At 43.0% G+C, this 18,047-nt stretch overlaps 1 protein-coding gene across 3 annotated transcripts in view; it reads right to left on the bottom strand.

The window, feature by feature from the left end:
* CACNA1H (calcium voltage-gated channel subunit alpha1 H) overlaps positions 1 to 18,047 on the bottom strand; it is a 417,435-nt gene that overhangs the window by 128,064 nt on the left and 271,324 nt on the right. For all 3 annotated transcript variants that reach the window (XM_075565791.1, XM_075565793.1, XM_075565792.1), the window contains exon 7: positions 6,404 to 6,683. In XM_075565791.1, coding sequence (XP_075421906.1) covers positions 6,404 to 6,683 — 280 coding nt within the window. The remainder of the gene's footprint in view (positions 1 to 6,403; positions 6,684 to 18,047) is intronic.

The raw sequence follows: 18,047 nt of genomic DNA, 5'->3' as shown, positions 1-18,047 counted from the left end.
CCACCTGTGCTGAAGCAGGGACTGATTGAGCCCTTAGTGCTGAAGCAGGGACTGATTGAGCCACCTGTGCTGAAGCAGGGATGTCCTGAAAACCTGACCTGTTGGGGGGTCCTGAGCCCCCCTGCTCTACATCACTCCTCTAACTTCTCCCCCAAGAGGCTGCCTGCTGTCTTGATTCAATTAGCAACTGTTCTTTTATTTTTATTTGAAAGAAGTAAATTCACCAAAAATAAAACCGCAAGGGGAAATAAGTCTCTGTCTCACCACTGTACATAACCAGTCTTTTTTTTTTTTTTACTTCATAGACACTTAAAACTCCTCACACTTCATGCCATTTTTTAAAAGAAGCAATCCAAGTGGCATTTAAATAAAAAAAAATATATATACAGTATATATATGTGTTAATATATGTAGCCTTTTATTACCGTTATTGAAAACTAATTACCTAAGTTGCCGATCAATTTGTCCTCCCGTGATCGATCAGCAAAGATCCTGCTTCCCAGGGTTCAATAAATGGACACCTTTCAGTTTCAAATAAATCCTTCAGTCAGTGGAACTCAGCAGCTACAATGTATTCTTACATTACTAAAGGGAAAATTATCGATTGTTACAGTTTGCAGCTCAAACTGCTGGGAATATTGGCAACATATGATCACATATGATCACGAACAGGAAAGTGTTGCAAAGATCTTGCACTGCTGGGGAGGTGGGATAAACCCTGCTATAGAAATAAAAAAAAATGTTCAGGATATTAAAACTAATTAAAAATGGAATTAAGAGTTGGATATTAAAAAACACGTGTAGGATATTGAATGGATTGTTCTGTTATGTGATCGCTCTTTGCACTATCCAACGCTGATTTTCTTTTATCTGATGTTCCGCTCATGAGATATAAGCTTTGGGAATTAAGTGCTTAGACGGTTAAAATGGAGCTCTCTCCAGAGTCCAGTGCTAAGGTTACCAGGTTATCGGAGATAGCCAGTTTGACAAATTTGATCGAAAATGGGGGATGATTATAAACTCTTTTCCCCAGCTAGAAGAGAATAAATTCAGATGACACCCAAGATAAGATGGTACACTAAACCGGACGGAAAACCGGATAAAGGAAATAGAAAATAAGGAGAACGTCCTGCATCCCAACATAACAACGTGACAGAACGGAGTAAAAACGAAGACCCTCATCTCAACAAACATGATAACCAAAAAAGAAAGAATGGGAGTCACAAGCTACGATACAAGGTTTTGAGTTAAATGGCCGAGATATTAGATCAAGACCAGTTATAAGTTCGAAAAAAGAAAAAAAAATGGGTATCGCAAATATGTATTGAACTATGTTACATTATACGATAACCTATGTACATGTAAATACAAAATGCTACAATGTAATACTTTGAAATGTATCTGTAAACACCCAAATAAAAAGATACTTAAAAAAAAAACCCTCATATATTCCTCCTGGGGGGGATCAGTGCTTCAATTCTTAGCTGGGATTACAGGGTGTCCGTGAGTGTGCTGACCGTACAGACTGTGATATTCCAAATATAATTGAAAAAAATCAGTCTAAGTGCCCTGTGGAAATCAACCTGAGGCGTATTTGGGAAAGCAAAGATATCAGTGTGTTCTGAGGACATGCTATTGGATGTTAGAAAGAGGGGGCTAAGTGGGGAATTCCCACACAGCGGGTCAAAAAACATGTTTAAAAAACTTTTCATTGGAGTTGGCTCCTTAGAAATAGTCAGTCCCCATTACAGTAATTGTTTGACTTATTTTTACTGTGTGACAAATTAATGTATTTCGCTTGTGTTTTTTGTTTGTTTTTTAAACAGGGAAACTGGATTGAAGCATATTAGCTACTTATGTTTATCTCTGACGGCATCATAATTACCTAGCAAACAAAACCCGGCGCAAAGCGAACCCTTTACCTGTGCCTTTGATAACTGACAAAGTCCTGCAAAAAACATTTAATAGAGACTGGAACCCCCCCTCAAAGTCTTTGTTCAGCAAGGAAATGTTAAAAGTGTAGGAAATATGGTTAAAGTTTGCATGTGGGGTCAGCGCTCAATCTGTCGGCCAATAGAATGCTGCAGTGTCATCACGCGATAAGGTCGCAGCCATGTTTGTAGTTGTTTTTAGGAGATGACAAATTCCTTGTTACTGGGAGATAATGGGTCCCTGGGGGTTAAGGGACTATTATTCAGATTTAAACATGTCGGGGAGAAATTGATGCTTTAAAAATGCTTCTATAGTACTTGCTTATTTTTGTGAAACTTTTCCCTTTAACCTGATAAACAGGCCGCTATCCCTAGGTCCCTTTGGTCCTAGGAGTGATTGACCCGCTCACGGGCAGGCAGAAGGATGGCACACAATGAACATTTTCATGTAAATATCCCTTCCTGTGCTAACGTTGCAATTTCTTTGTTGATGTTTGACATAAGCCAGACATGGAGTAAGATTTGGGACCTTGTACAGAACAGGAGGGGTCTGTTCCATGAATCCAAGTGCCCCTGCTACAATGTATCCTCCTTATAAATACTATGCGTGCGCCTGATCCAGGTATATAATGAGTAACAATTTGCTGTGATTGCTGAAGCCTTTGCAGAGTGGCATCAATGAACTCTCTACACCAGGTGTCTCAAACTCAGTCCTCAAGGGCCACCAACAGGCAAGGTTTTTTGGATATCCCTGCTTCATCACAGGTGGCTCAGTCTTTGACTGAGCACCTGATTGAGCCACCTGTGCTGAAGCAGGGTTATCCATAAAAGCTGTCCTGTTGGTGGCCCTTGAGGACTGAGTTTGAGACCCCTGTTCCACCATGACTAACCCATATCACTGAAGGTGTCTTTATTCTCATTTTTCATCACACACACCCTCTTAAGGGGTGACCTTCTTAAAAGGTCAGGGTGGAGTGGAAACTAAGTTTACAGCTGGATCACCATTCCCACTCATTATTGACTACTTATACTGTCACATGATCTTCTACAAGGGTCTATAGTACATGAGCTGTCTTAGTAGTAGACTCCTGATACCACTACATCCTCATCCTATACGCTCCCTTCCTCCTTCCACCCCCTCTAACCTATCTCCTCCCCCTTTTTTTTTTTTTTTTATTATTATTATTATTTATTTATTTTTCCTTATTTGTAACAAATATTATTTCACCATGGATACACATCACCTACAATAAGATCTTTACCTACGCGGCGGAGTAGGGCTCGAAAAACCGCGTGGGCTCATTAAATATGTTATACCTACATCATTATGTAATATATGCTACCCTGTTTACCATGTATTGGATATGTTTTTCATGTATATCATGTATCTACACACCAATAAAATACAAGTTATAAAAAAAAAAAAAAAGTTCAGGGTTACCACCTGACATCAGTTGCCACCATAGACTTGACAGGCTTGCCCTCTAACGTAGATCAACAGTGTCACCTTCTTATAAAACCAAGGGTGGTGTTCTTACATGTGTCTGTTAACCCCACAAGGCCTGACGGAAGGTCACTTTCTCACAACTGCCACGAAAACATCAAACTGTCCACCAGACTGCAGAAAAGATGCAACAATTCTCCTGAAATGCGTTTACCTTTATCCCTTGCTTTACAGACACTGAAACGGCATAGAATGGGTCGAGGCCCTTGATGTCCTCAGTGGATTAACCCTTTGCTGCCAGTGGTTTAGTAGTGAAGAGTTTGACAGAACCCCAATAAAACTCTACTGGCCAATAACAAATCATGATTCAACTACCAAAAAGCACGCTCCTACCTGCAATTAAACAGCAAGCTCAATATTTATCCAGCAGACACGTGGTACCGGGGTTCAGCAGACACGTGGTACCGGGGTTCAGCCAACACCATTTTCATATGCATGAAATATGAGTTCTAATTTCTTCGCAAACCTAACAATTAATATTTGTGGAAAGATTCTGCCTTTATTGTGCAATAATTAATTTGCCATCGTTTGTCTTTGGCAATGAACTGCCGCTGTGAGTGATAAATGGAATGGTGTAGAGAATCGAAGTAATATACACGTTTATTCACACACACGGAGCCAGTGCTACTTTGTCATTTCCATTATCACAAGACAAACAAGTCAAAATTAATTGCTGGGGGGTAGAGCATACTGCTGGTATGTGAATATAACTACATATTTCTCACACAAATCAAAAATAAATTGTTGGGTGTATATAAAGACAGAAATGTAACGCGTCAATTATTCCATCCTCAGCACCTGCACCACATGGAACAAGCTTATTTTTGATACACACAATACAAATGTCTTCTGTTGCATAATAAGCAATGCTGATATGATTAGAATATAGCAGACAACCTTTTTTACACTGTGCTCCCCCTGCTAGACAATATTTGTTCTGCGAACCCCTAATGAATAAATCTTATTGCCTCCTCATCAGACTATCGCTAACAAAACTGTGTGACCGATCCCAGGCAGTATATAGTGTCCTGAGCTTGTGGGGATACACACAACTTAATAAGGCCCCAAACTACCCCTCAGTGTGTGCAGGCAGCATAGCTGTCACTCACTGCGGAAGCCTCCAAAGTCACACCCCACAATTACTTGCTGCTGTGGATGCAAAGCATTGTAAGTAGCGACATTTGAAGCTCCTGCTGTAATTGACAAGCTAAGGTGCAGTTTGGGCCTTACTAAAAGCGCAGCCCCCACACGGGCTCAGGAACCCGCGATACTGCCTGGAAGCCGCCATTACAGATTTTTTGTGCAAACCCCTTGGAGACGCCTCGCGACCCCCCTGTTGGAATTACTGGAACATGGGTAAGAAACTTTCAAAAATGTTGCAGTCATTTCAGACAAATGATGATACAACTTTCAAAAGAACTATTCATCCCAAGGGCAGTACAAAGGACACAGGGTCGGAGGAAAGGAGATTCCACCAGCAACAAAGGAAAGGGCAGTAAGGGCAGTTACACTGTGGGATTCCTTACCCATGGAGACTGTGATGGCAGATACAATAGATTTGTTCAAAAAAAGGTTGGACATCTTTTTAAGAAGGAAAGGTATACATGGATATACCAAATAAGGAAGGAGCAATCTGATTGCCAATATCTGGAGTCCAGAAAGAATTTATTTTTCCCCTTATGAGATATCATTAGATGATATTTTACTGGGGGGTTTGTTTGCCTTCCACTTGATCACAATACTGTAAGTACAAATACAGGATAAAGTATCTGTCTAATTTAGCATAGGTTGAACTTGGACATATGTCTTTTTTCAGCCTCATCTACTATGTAACGATGCAACTATGTAACTGAGACTGCGTTCCAATGAGCGAGACTGGATGTCCCTGCAACAAACTGCTGATTCAATGCAACAGAACAGGAATGCAATTCAGCCATGTCAGTGACTTAGGGGAGGGCGGATTTTTCCCTGGGACAATGAGATAAACCCATGTAATAGTGTGAGCCGTGTGGATGTACTTACTGTTTGTAAAACAAGATTTAAACAGATTTAGAGAGGGCAATCTAACGCCTGTGCTGCAAGATGACCCGGCAACACCCAGCAAAGCATGGTATCCAGCTCTTGTAGCACCAAAGAGGTAAGCAACCCAAGAGACTTGTAGCGTGTGATTGAGTTATAGAAGGACAGGTAACTCAATGAAGAGTGAAGACAGATTGGCTAATAGAATGAAGGGGTCCTGGTAAGTGTGCCCGGAGCGGCTTAATGCAATAAAGGAGATGAATCAGAGAGAGCTCAATGAATAGTGAATGTAAAAAGTGTTAGGGACGAGGGGAATGTGATTAGCAGGAAACCTGCAGAGGTAACATAATGATGCTACATAAGAAAGGGACATCAAACGGATACCCGGAACGGCAGAGAGCACGGGGAGAATCGGTGTACCATGGTGATCATGATTGACGTGTGTTAACCCTCTGCAATATATCACAAGCTTATCTGGCTCCTAAGTATTGGAGGGTTCCAGTTCATGGTCATTCATTAATATAGATTATTTCCCCTTGTGAGTGTACGGGTCCTGCATGTTTTTATTTCCTTTACCCACAACCGCGGTAATCCGCTGCCGCACACATTGTACAAATACATTGGCACGGTGAGGAACAGGGACAGCAGAATTGGAACCAGGGTCAGCCTGTTATAAGGTGGCAATGTCACCGCGAGCCCAGCGTCTCACTATGAATAGAAGACAGATACACAGAGGCGATAATTGACATCAGGAGTCTCAAACTCAGTCCGCAAGGGCCACCACCAGGCCAGCCTTCATGGATATCCCTGCGTCAGCACAGGTGGCTCAATCAGTGGCTCAGTCAGACTGAGCCACTGATTGAGCCACCTGTGCTGAAGCATAAAGGCTGGCCTGGTGGTGGCCCTTGAGGACCCCTAGTTTACATGAATCCCAGTACAACACTCCTACCTGAAAAATGGCTATCCAGGCGTAGCCAATATTATCAAAATTAATGGCCCCTTTGTGTGGATTGACCTCTCCCGGCCGGCAGACGTTATAATATTGGTTAAAGTTCACACAGCTGTTCCTGCCGGTAAATTCTGTGTTAAACACATGGGAGCAGTCCGCCTTGGGGGGGATGCTCTGGCATTTCAGCATCCCGTTGTCCCGGTTTGAGGAACAGATAAAAGGGTTATCTTCAGCTTCATCCACCTTGTAATACGGTCTCAGAGAGGAGAGATTATACGTCCTGCACAGAGAGAAAACATGAAGGGTGAGTGCCAACGCGTTTTACCTTTTTTTGATACCATAACAAAATGTGTCATTTTGAAAGTGCATAAATCAACAATGAAACTGGACACTTAATTCTTAAAAGCTGCAGACCAAGCAATATCGTACACGTATGTATGTACGTACGTATGTATGTCTTTATTTATATAGCACCATTAATGTACATAGCGCTTCACAGCAGTAATACACTTGACAATCATAAATAACAAATACCGTAATACAAATAACAGATCATGGGAATAAGTGCATCAGACATAAAAGTAACATTGTGGAAGAGGAGTCCCTGCTCCGAGGAGCTTACAATCTAATTGGTAGGGAGAACATACAGAGACAGGAGGAGAGCTTTCTGGTAAGTGCGTCTGCAGGGGGCCCAGCTTTATGTATCTTGTATACTATTAACCACAGTGCTACTCATATGTAGCTACGTGTTTTCTTTTTAAATAAATGAGTTCAGTAACATGAAAAATACTTGTAGCATTTGTTATTAAGCAATCTGAAAGATATTTTAATGTATTACAATGTAACAAGCATTTTCTGTTTCTATAGCAACCATTTATAAAGTCACATCCCCATCCTCTTCTGAAACAGGCTCTGGCACACCCCTTTTGTTGCTCAGTATATTAAAGCTCATTAAAAAAGGCATTACGAGGTGATTGTTTTTTTTTAGTAAGTATTATCTAATATTACAGAACTGATTTGTTAAAAAAACAACACATGTAGAATATTGAATGGATTGCTCTTTTAAAGCTGCAGCGCAAGCAGTACCCTACATGTGTTTTTTTTAAATAAATCAGTTATGTACAATAAGAAAATAATTATAGCATTTTTTTTTAAATCAACTCTATATGAAAATTTTTATGCATTATAATGTAACAAACATTTTTTGTTTCTATAGCAACAATTTACAAAGTCACATCCCCTTCCTCTTCTGAAACAGGCTCTGGCACACCCCTTTTGAGCCCTGACCTCTCTCTAGCAGTGCACCAATTGTATCTAGTGACTGCCTGGTCACATGATCTTCCCCACAGAACTTTGCACCTTGGATCCTCTTCTGCTGCACTGACCGCCATTTAGTGAACCCCCCGAGCCAAATCATCGCCGATCGATCATACGAGAAAGGATCGATCGGCAACTTAGCTAGTTATCATCGTGTGGATTGTATTGATGCGCATATTGAAGGGGAAAAACGGCAGCTTGGACTGCTGCTTCAAAGCACTGCATTTGCTTTTATTTGAAGCATTGTCTGTGGAAATCACAAGATGTGCATTTAGTCAATTACAAGCAAAGGTTATTTCCATTGAGAGAAAACACTGTGTTTTTTCACACTCTCCCAAAATGTAACAAGCACTTAACTCCACAGTGTTACAGCATATAATGCAGTGGTGCTCAACTCCAGTCCTCAAGACCCCCAGCAGTTTAGGTTTTCAGGATATCCCTGCTTCAGCACAGATGGCTCAATCAGTGTCTCAGTCGAAGACTGCACCACCTGTGCTGAAGCAGGGACTGATTTAGCCCCAAGTGCTGACGCAGGGACTGATTGAGCCACCTGTGCTGAAGCAGGGATATCCTGAAAACCTGACCTGTTGGGGGGGGGGGGGGGGGTCTTGAGGACCGAAGTTGAGAGCCCCTGCTCTACATCACTCCTTCAATTTCTAAGCCAAGAGGCTGCCGGTTGTCAGTGTCGAAGACTGCACCACCTGTGCTGAAGCAGGGATAGCTTGAAAAGCTGACCTGTTGTGGGGTCTTGAGAACCCCCGATATAAAGAAAAGAGGGCGTAACAAAGCGTTGTGGAAAGGTAATATGAATAAAAGAGATTTAATGAGCGAGTATTGCAGACAGCACGTTGTAAATCGCACAGGAAATATTTCTCTGCTTGTAAAACCATCTCAGTTAAGGATAGGAATCCTTTAATCTTATGATATACGACATAAATACTGACCCGTGCTGCTATAAAGCTGTAGTTGTGCGAGAATTGATGAAATTAGCCCTTGTCCTGTCAGATGAGCTCACAATGCAGTGATATAATCATCACCAATGTGCCATTTACCGCTGGTTTGTGGGGAGCGGAATCGGGCATGTGGTCCCGGCCGTGTCGCCGTGACCAAGTCTCCGCTGGCGTTGGGACCTTTCGCCGCAGCCGCTTCCGCTGCTGGACACTCAGCCGCCGGCCGTTTCACCACTAAGGTAAGTTAACTTGAGGGGTTTTAGCAGTTAGGGTAGGGGGTTTAGGATAAGGGGATTTTAGGTAAGGGGTTAGAGTTTTAGAGTGTGGGATTAGGGTAAGGGGTTTAGGTTTTTAGGGTAAGGGTTGAGGGTAGGGTTAAGGTTTATAGGGTAGGGGTTTAGGGTAGGGAGTTTTAGGGTAAGGGGTTAAGGTTTTTAGGGTAGGGGCTTTTAGGGTAAGGGGTTAAGGTTTATTGGGTAGGGGGTTTTAGGCTAAAGGGTTAAGGTTTATTGGGTAGGGTGTTTTAGGTTAAGGGTTTTTAGGGTAAGGAGTTAAGATTTATAGGATAGGGGTTTAGGGTAAGGAGTTAAGGTTTTTAGGGTAAGGGGTTTAGGTTATTAGGGTAGGAGGTTTATGGTTAGGGCTTTTAGGGTAGGGGGTAGCGTTAGTAGTTAAGATTAGGGTTTTTAGGGTAAATTTGGGGGCTTACCTTTACAGCGGAGCGGCCAGTGGAGAGATGTAAGTGGGGGCTAAACGGCAGCGACCAAATATCCTAGAGCGGTGGGGAGTGCTGACTTCCTTAATTACTGCTGATAAGGCCAATATACATTTATGTCCTATATATTGCACATCTGAACATAGAATTTTGTAGACAAAATGAGTCTTTACCCTGAAGACGTTAGAATGTAATTTTGGTACCTCCGGCATATAAAGTAACTTGCCCAAGGTCAAAAGAGACGACAATCGGATGAGAACCGGGGCCCTCCACTTCAGTATTCTTAGCACTAAGTCAGGGGGGCTCAACTCAAGTCCTCAAGCCCCCCCCCCCCCCAACAGGTAAGGTTTTCAAGATATCCCAGCTTCAGCACAGGTGGCTCAATCAACTGAGCCTCTGCGTGAACCACCTATGCTGAAGTAGGGACTGATTGAGCCCCCTGTGATAAAGCTGGGGTATTCTGAAAACCTGATCTGTTGGGGGGCTTGAGGACTGAAGATGAGAACCCCTGCACTAAGCTACTCCTTCAGCTAACGTGTGCAATGACTGAGGTGATCGTCGGTAAGGCAAAGATAAATATGGGTCATTGACACTACACCCCAGGACTGAACTTCTCCCTGCCAACCAGCCTGCAATCCACCCCAATCCATCAGCAATGTTCCCATTAAAATTGTGCTATCCTCACTATCCGGCACAATGCAGCCAGGGGTGAAGTTACATTGCATAACATGTGTGTCCTAATATGGAAGAAGCATTCTACTTTTCTCTGAAAAACACACCATGAAGGCCATTAACACTTAGCAGAATGTGTTTTCCTTCCAAAGACCCCTCTCTCCTCTCTCTCCTCCTAAGACATGATGGAACGCTGCCCAGGGAGTGAACTACAGAGAAACTCACCGCAAATAAGGACCATTTGGCCCACCCAGACTGCCCGCTGCCAATCTGCAACATAATGTATTGCAGGCCTGTTTGGTGCCAAATGCGTGTTCATTTCTGCAGCGTTGATATGCATCCTGCCACTGTCTGCTCAATCCATCTTTTGACACTTTCTGGAGTCAAATGAATCAAGACACTCGCAGAGGCTGGGCAAATAATATCTGCTATATTAACTGAACTGAAAATGTTGGGGGGGGGGGATCTCTTTTTCTTCTGCGACAAATGAGTTTTCAAGGTCAGTTTATGTCCTTTTCCTTCTTAACAAGGGAGCTCTGACTGTGAGAAGCCCTAAGAGCAATTGTAAACAACTAAGGGCTGATGGCTTGGAAGGGAGAATGGAAGGCGGAATCCTGACACATGGTCCCTGTGTAGAGAGAAGGTGGAATTAAATGCAGCCTGCCATGCAGTGGAAGGGATTAGCGGGTAAGAGTCACAGTATTGAGCCATAGGATTCCAGAGGATCTTAATCGCTTCACTGCCCAACAGATCTGCAACACGTTGCATTGCATAATATTGAGTCATATCTATTAACACTTTTGCTGCCAGAAGTGAAGGCAATTTGATTTGTCACATGCATCTGATGCAGAACATTAACCAGCGACATTTATGCCACTTCAGAATTTAGTTGTTTTTTTTAAATATTAGCAACAGGTTAAAGGTGCAGCTTCACTTGTTCGATTTCCCCTCCCCCTTTTGTACATGGATGGGAAGCAGGGGGTCCGCAGAGCCGAGTTCATTTCAGCTATGGGGACTCCCTGGTTCCCAAGATTCTTACAGCTTACCGATACCATTTCCTGCAGGGGAAACAAAATGGAGGTTTAATTCTCACCGCATCACGTGGGCCAATAGGAAGCCGCAACATCACGAGGGCGATTTAATTACAAGGAAGTACCAGCTCTATACCTTGATCGTTGGCAATAAGAAAGAGGGGGAACATTCTGCATAGCATCTATGCCTACGGTGGGCAACAGGAGAGCCTCAGGGAGCTTTATCTGCTGCCCCAAGTCTGGGTGCCCCCACGGCCCGCTATCCCCAATGCAGAGGGTTACCATTGTACTGCACTACAGGATATGTGAGCACCGTATCATTATAACGCAGGGGTAGCCAACATCAACAGAGGTGGCTCAATCAGTGGCCAACTCCAGACCTCAAGGGCCACCAACAGGTCAGGTTTCCAGGATATCCCTGCTTCAGCACAGGTGGCACAATCAGTGGCTCAGTCCTGTGCTGAAGCAGGGATATCATGAAAAACAGACCTGTTGTTAGCTCTTGAGGACTGGAGTTGGATACCCTTTTTATAATGGGTACCCGTAAAACAAAAGCCTGTGCATTGGGAAACGCCACAAGAAACTGATGCCCTCACTGTGGCATTTTACTGCACCCCCTTCCCCTCCCCGGTTATTCATGTCATTTTAGATTGTAAGCCCTTAGGGCAGGGGTGGCCAACTCCAATCCACAAGTGCCACCAACAGGCCAGGTTTAAACGATATCCCTGCTTCAGCACAGATGGCTCAATCAGTGGCCAACTCCAGTCCTCAAGGACCACCATAAGGTCCAGTTTCCAGGATATCCCTGCTTCAGCCCAGGTGGCTCAATCAGTGGCTCAGCCACTGATTGAGCCACCTGGGCTGAAGCAGGGATATCCTGGAAATCTGACCTGTTGGTGGCCCTTGAGGACTGGAGTTGGCCTCCCTTGCGAAGGGACAGTGCTAGGACAAACAAGGCATTCTTCTTCTTATTATTATTATTATTATTATTATTATTATTAATAAGCTCTGGAGACTTTTTTCCTCTGTGACTCCCACACGTTAGAAAGCCTGGGAGCCGCTATTTTTAGGCGCGCAATCACACCTCATTAGCCCCCTGCACCCGTTGACGTGTCACCGAGAGTCCCCGCGGCTTCGCACATGTTTCACGGGCCAGTGCCGCTGACATCGGAGCAAATGAAATGACCACATCACAGGATGAAAAACAAATCTGCAGTCCCACTAAGCAGCCGATGGAAAGCGCACTGCATGAAAGCAACCTGCCCTATCATTGTACATGTTTCATTCATAATTCCAGGGGTTATTTATTCCAGGGGTTATTTATTCCAGGGGTTATTTAAAGCCCTGGAAATGCGGGCCCAAAAACCTCTGTCTTTTTATTGAATTTCTCTTTATAACTCATGTTGTTATGTGCATTTAATTATTAGGAACAAGTCTACAAAGAAAGCAATCACAGACGTTTGTCCTGGGCCAATACATCTAAAAAACAATACAGGCAGATATCCGTGGCGTGCACCCGCAGGAGAATACAGCAGGGCCCCGCTTCTCGGCGCTCCGCTTTTCGGCGATCCGCTGATACGGCGGCACAGAGAAGGGGGCCGCCATGTTGAATTTAAAATCGCACATGCAGACCGCAGGTCGCACATGCGCAGAACGGCGAAAATGCTGGTTTGCGCATGCGCAGCACTGAAAATCGCCGGATCCGCTTTCCGGTGATTTTCACTATACGGCGGGCCTCTGGAACGAAACCCGCCGTATACCCGGGGCCCTGCTGTATGTAAAAAAGGGTCACAACCCAGCAGTTTCTAAGAGAAACACAGTTCGCACGGCTCTTTAAAACGTTTGTTTTGTTTTAATATATGCAGCCTTTGATTACCATTTATTGAAAACTAATTACCTGAGCTGACGATCAATTAATTCTCCCGTGATCGATCAGCAAAGATCCTGCTTCCCAGGGTTCACTAAATAGCTGCATTTCAGTTTCAATCAATCCTTCAGTTAGTGTAACTCAGTAGCTACAATGTATCCTTATATTACTAAGGGAGCATTATCTATTGTTACAGTTTGCCACTCAAACTGCTGGGAATATTGGCAACACATGATCACAAACAGGAAAGTGTTACAAAGATCTTGCACTGCTGGGGAGGTGGATAAAACCTGCTATAGAAATCAAAGGATGCTCAGTATATTAAAGCTCATTAAAAAAGGCATTAAGAGTTGATTTTTTTTTTTAGTAAGTATTATCTAATACTACAGAACTGATTTGTTAAAAAAACAACACATGTAGAATATTGAATGGATTGCTCTTTTAAAGCTGCAGCGCAAGCAGTACCCTACATGTGTTTTTTTTAAATAAATCAGTTCTGTACAATGAGAAAATAATTATAGCATTTTTTTAAAATCAACTCTATATGAAATTGTTTATGCATTATAATGTAACAACAATTTTTTGTTTCTATAGCAACCATTTACAAAGTCACATCTCCTTCCTCTTCCGAAACAGGCTCTGACACACCCCTTTGAGCTCTGCCCTCTCTAGCAGTGCACCAATTGTATCTAGTGACTGCCTGGTCACATGATCTTCCCCACAGAACTTTGCATCTTTGGTCCTCTTTTGCTGCACTGACAGCCATTTAGTGAACCCCCGAGCCGAATCTTCACCGATCGATCACAGGAGAACGGATCGCTCGGCAACTTAGCTAATTACTTATCATTGTGTGGATTGTATTGATGCACATATTAAAGGTGGAAAAAAACTCCATCAAAAACGGCAGCATAGACTGCAGCTTTAAAAAGTAGCTTGCTGGGGTTTTTTGTGTGTGCCAATAAGTGGCACTGCACCTTTAAAACAGAGCTGAGTAAAGACATTGTAACAATCTGCTGTAGATCAATGCAGGATGAACAATGGCCTGGAAGATTTATTAGCACAGGCATGGAGTTTGTGTGGCCTGGGAGTGCTATTGCCTGTCTCAATTATCTCTGCGAAGACTGGCTTGGATTTGCAGCCTGGGTTGGGTTAACCCTTCATTGCCCATTGTCTCCGAGCCTTGCTTTTTTCCCCTTGTCGTAGCATGAACAAAAAATGAATACTCTGCCACATGTGAGGTGCAGTAAATATCTGATCACACATTAGGATTCTGATTGACAATTGTCTTACATTTGACACGGCCAGAAGCAGAATAAAATAAAATGCATTTCAGGTAAAAGCTGGTTTGTTAGGTCTCGGGCAGTTGTAGTGTCATGTGTTAGATTAAACCCGGGGTGGCCAAACTCAAGAACACCCAACAGGCCAGTGTTTAAGGGTATCCCTTCTTCAGCACAGGTGGCTCAATCAGTGGCTGAGTCGAAGACTTAGCCAGTGATTGTGCTGAAGCAGGGATATCCTGAAAACCTGACCTGATGGTGGCCATTGAGGATTGGAGTTGGCAAATGACTGATCCACTGATTTAGCCCCCTGTGCTGAAGCAGGGATATCCTTAACCCCTGACCTGTTAGTGGCCCTTGAGGACAGAGTTCGGCCACCCCTGGTTTAGAGGGTGCAGTACACCACTGTATTTTTATTTTCAAAATTAAACTTGAAATACCTTTTTTGGAGAAGAAGGGTTATTAAGAGAAATACTCCTTTCCTGTCCCCAAATCCTACATGTACAACTAACCGTTATATACTGTATCTAATGTTATTTGGTCAAAAACATTGTGCCATTTGTTTAAGCCAAGTAAAACTGCTTTCTAATGGCACTGAGATTATTCGTAGCAGTTATGTGGGGTAGGTACAGTAGCATGTCCAGAACCTGCAAATCCCAGTCAATGTAGTCCCTGGATCCTGACAGTGACAGGCAGATCATGTTGTACAAATGCTGTGTATAAGTAATCAGAGGTCATGTTAATATGCTCTTTAACCTTGAGGTTTGCTGTGGTTTCTACCATCGGGTGCTGAGGAAAGCTGCAACCTGGCTAATTTTGTTGATTTTACAGACAGCAGTGCTAATAAATCAACTGCGGAAAAAGATAAAGAAAAGAATGAATGGGTGGATATATATATAACCTGTGGAGGGTTTTTGTCACTTTTTTACTCACCATAACTTAACTCAGTATTATGGTTTAGCCTATCCCATAGCCTCTCTTGCATTCCCAGTAAAATCAACCCCACACTGATGAGACCCATCAAGGTCGAAACAGCTGTCTGTGGGTGGTTTTCTGGGTATGCACCTTAACCCTGGCTGTGCTCAAAGCTGTGACCATGCAGCAAGCTTAAGCCTATAGGGAACCATGTTAAAAATGGTTATTGAGGCAAAAAGTGACACTGTGTGCTCATTTGCATGTCATTTCCCAGAATCCCTTGCTGCAGTGGAAGTGCTGTATGCTGGGTGATAATGGGGAAAGGCGGGGTTGCAGACCTGCCTAAGACATGCAGATGAGCATACAGTTATATTTGCATATTTGCTTTCCTGTGGAGGGTTTTTGTCACTTTTTTAATCACCATAACTTAACTCAGTATTATGGTTTAGCCTATCCCATAGCCTCTCTTGCATTCCCAGTAAAATCAACCCCACACTGATGAGACCCATCAAGGTCGAAACAGATGTCTGTGGGTGGTTTACTGGGTATGCACCTTAACCCTTGCTGTGCTCAAAGCTGTGACCATGCAGCAAGCTTAAGCCTATAGGGAACCATGTTAAAAATGGTTATTGAGGCAAAAAGTGACACTGTGTGCTCATTTGCATGTCATTTCCCAGAATCCCTTGCTGCAGTGGAAGTGCTGTATGCTGGGTGATAATGGGGAAAGGCAGGGTTGCAGACCTGCCTGAGACATGCAGATGAGCATACAGTTATATTTGCATATATATATATATATATATATATATATATATATATATATATATATATATATATATATATATATATATATATATATATATATATACACAGAGAGATTTTACCAGATAGAGATCCAGGAAAAACGAGACAGCACACAGTCAGGGAAATCCAAAGTTGATGTATTCAGAATAAATACATAGGCACTGCATCCAACGTTTCGGTCATCATACAGTGACCTTCCTCAGGGACGTGCAGTGTGTGAATGCTAGTGCATACCCTTATATACCCACATCTATCAAACCCAAGTGATAATTAATCATGCTCACCTGTGTAAAATAAAAAAAAGAAAACCACCAAAAACCTTGCATAACTAGCTGTTGTGGACCGCAGCCCTATGCTGGAATGCACCACCATCTTGTTTAGGAAGTAAAAATCAGTCCTGGTGTACTATGAGTGCCCACAAGGCTCATTGAATCCGATCAGGGTTAACTGCGCAAGCGCGACGTGAGTGTTGTGTAATACACTAAAATAGCCTATATATTAGTGGATATAAGGTCCAAAGCTATTTCAAATGTTGCAATATCCAAGCAAACATCCATAGGGTTTGCACAGCAGTCACAGAATAATCTGTTTTCAGTGTGCCAACTGCCTTTCATTTTTTATATATATATATATATATATATATATCCGTGTTAGTCCAGTTGCGATAGTGCAGAATACATGAGATCTTCAGTATCAGGTGATACCTTTTTTATTTGGACAAACAATTTATGTCATAGGAAAGTCTGAGTTGATGGGTTAACTCAGGGGTTCTCAACGCCAGTCCTCAAGACTCCTCAACAGGCCAGGTTTTCAGGATATCCCTGCTTCAGCACAGTGGAAGACTGAGCCACTGATTGACCCACCTGTGCTGAAGCAGGGACTTATTGAGTCACCTGTGGACTGGAGTTGAGCCCCCCTGGAGATTCAACTTTTCAATGAATCAAGCCAGGTATTCATATTTGCAACGGATGAATGTTTGAAAATGTCTCTTTGTTCTCATTTAACGAGGGGTCTCTGAAAGAAGGTGACACCTGTCACTCATTAGCCGTACCCCAATGATAACATCACGCATGCACCTTCTCTACCACAATGGGTCAGGATAAGAGAGAGCTATGGCTCAGATATGTGAAACAAAACACCTACAGTACTCAAGACTTCTCTGTGTTCCTGCAATCAATCACTTGGTTCCAACCTATTAAACACATCACTGTCATTAGTTAAATATGGTTTTACATCAGACTGCAGCTATGTGCCCTATTGCCCTGAATGTAGCTCACTGCAATCTCTGTGGGAGTCCCCTTTCCTTTGTGTGCATAGGAGCAGAAGATACAGTAACTGCCAGCCATACATATTTCACCCTGTAGCTTCAGCTCAGCTGGAGCTTTTCCTGCAGTTCTGACTGTGTGGTCCCCACTTACCACACAGGAAATAGCTTGAAGGAAGAGCCGGAAAAACATGTGTCACAAATGTGTAAGCAGCATGTAGCCTGGGTGAGAGGTATGTGCGCAGAGCCGATGCACCGAAACATCCCCAAAAACTGTCCTCGAACAATCACTGCTACAATGTAACATAACATACCGGAGCAACGCGCAGAAAGCCCTCAGTCATGGCACACTGCACTATAATAATGACTTGGTTTATATAGCACTTTTCCCCCAAAGGGACTGAAAAAAACAAGATCCAATGTAAAGCTATAAAAGAAGACACACACAAGATAAAAATATAGGATGAACAAAATTCCGAAGGGAAAGATACTAAAAGTATTAAATGCCGGATAGGTTGTGGTTCATTAATCAGATGCCTGGGTAAACCCTTAAATCTTGAGCTTGTTTTTAAAAATTTCCAAAGCAGGGGACGTCTCGGACCGTACGGGAGTTCCAAAGAGAAGGGGCTTTATGCTGCAAGTTCGGGCAGTAAAGAAAGTCAAGGCGGTTCCAGGAACTGTTAGGAGTTCTTCCCCTGTGGATCAAAGTGAGCGAATGGGAGTTTAGGGAACCAGGAGCTCTTTGAGATAGCTGGGATTATGTGGGGCTTTGAATATCAACAAGCCAACTGGAAACAGATTTCACCATTTTACAGGCAGCCAGGGCAGAGAAATG

The sequence above is a fragment of the Ascaphus truei genome, chromosome 11 (genome assembly GCF_040206685.1).
Source record: "Ascaphus truei isolate aAscTru1 chromosome 11, aAscTru1.hap1, whole genome shotgun sequence".
Taxonomy (NCBI): domain Eukaryota; kingdom Metazoa; phylum Chordata; class Amphibia; order Anura; family Ascaphidae; genus Ascaphus; species Ascaphus truei.
Note: the sequence above shows the minus strand (reverse complement) of the source record. Positions and strands in the feature narration are given on the sequence as shown.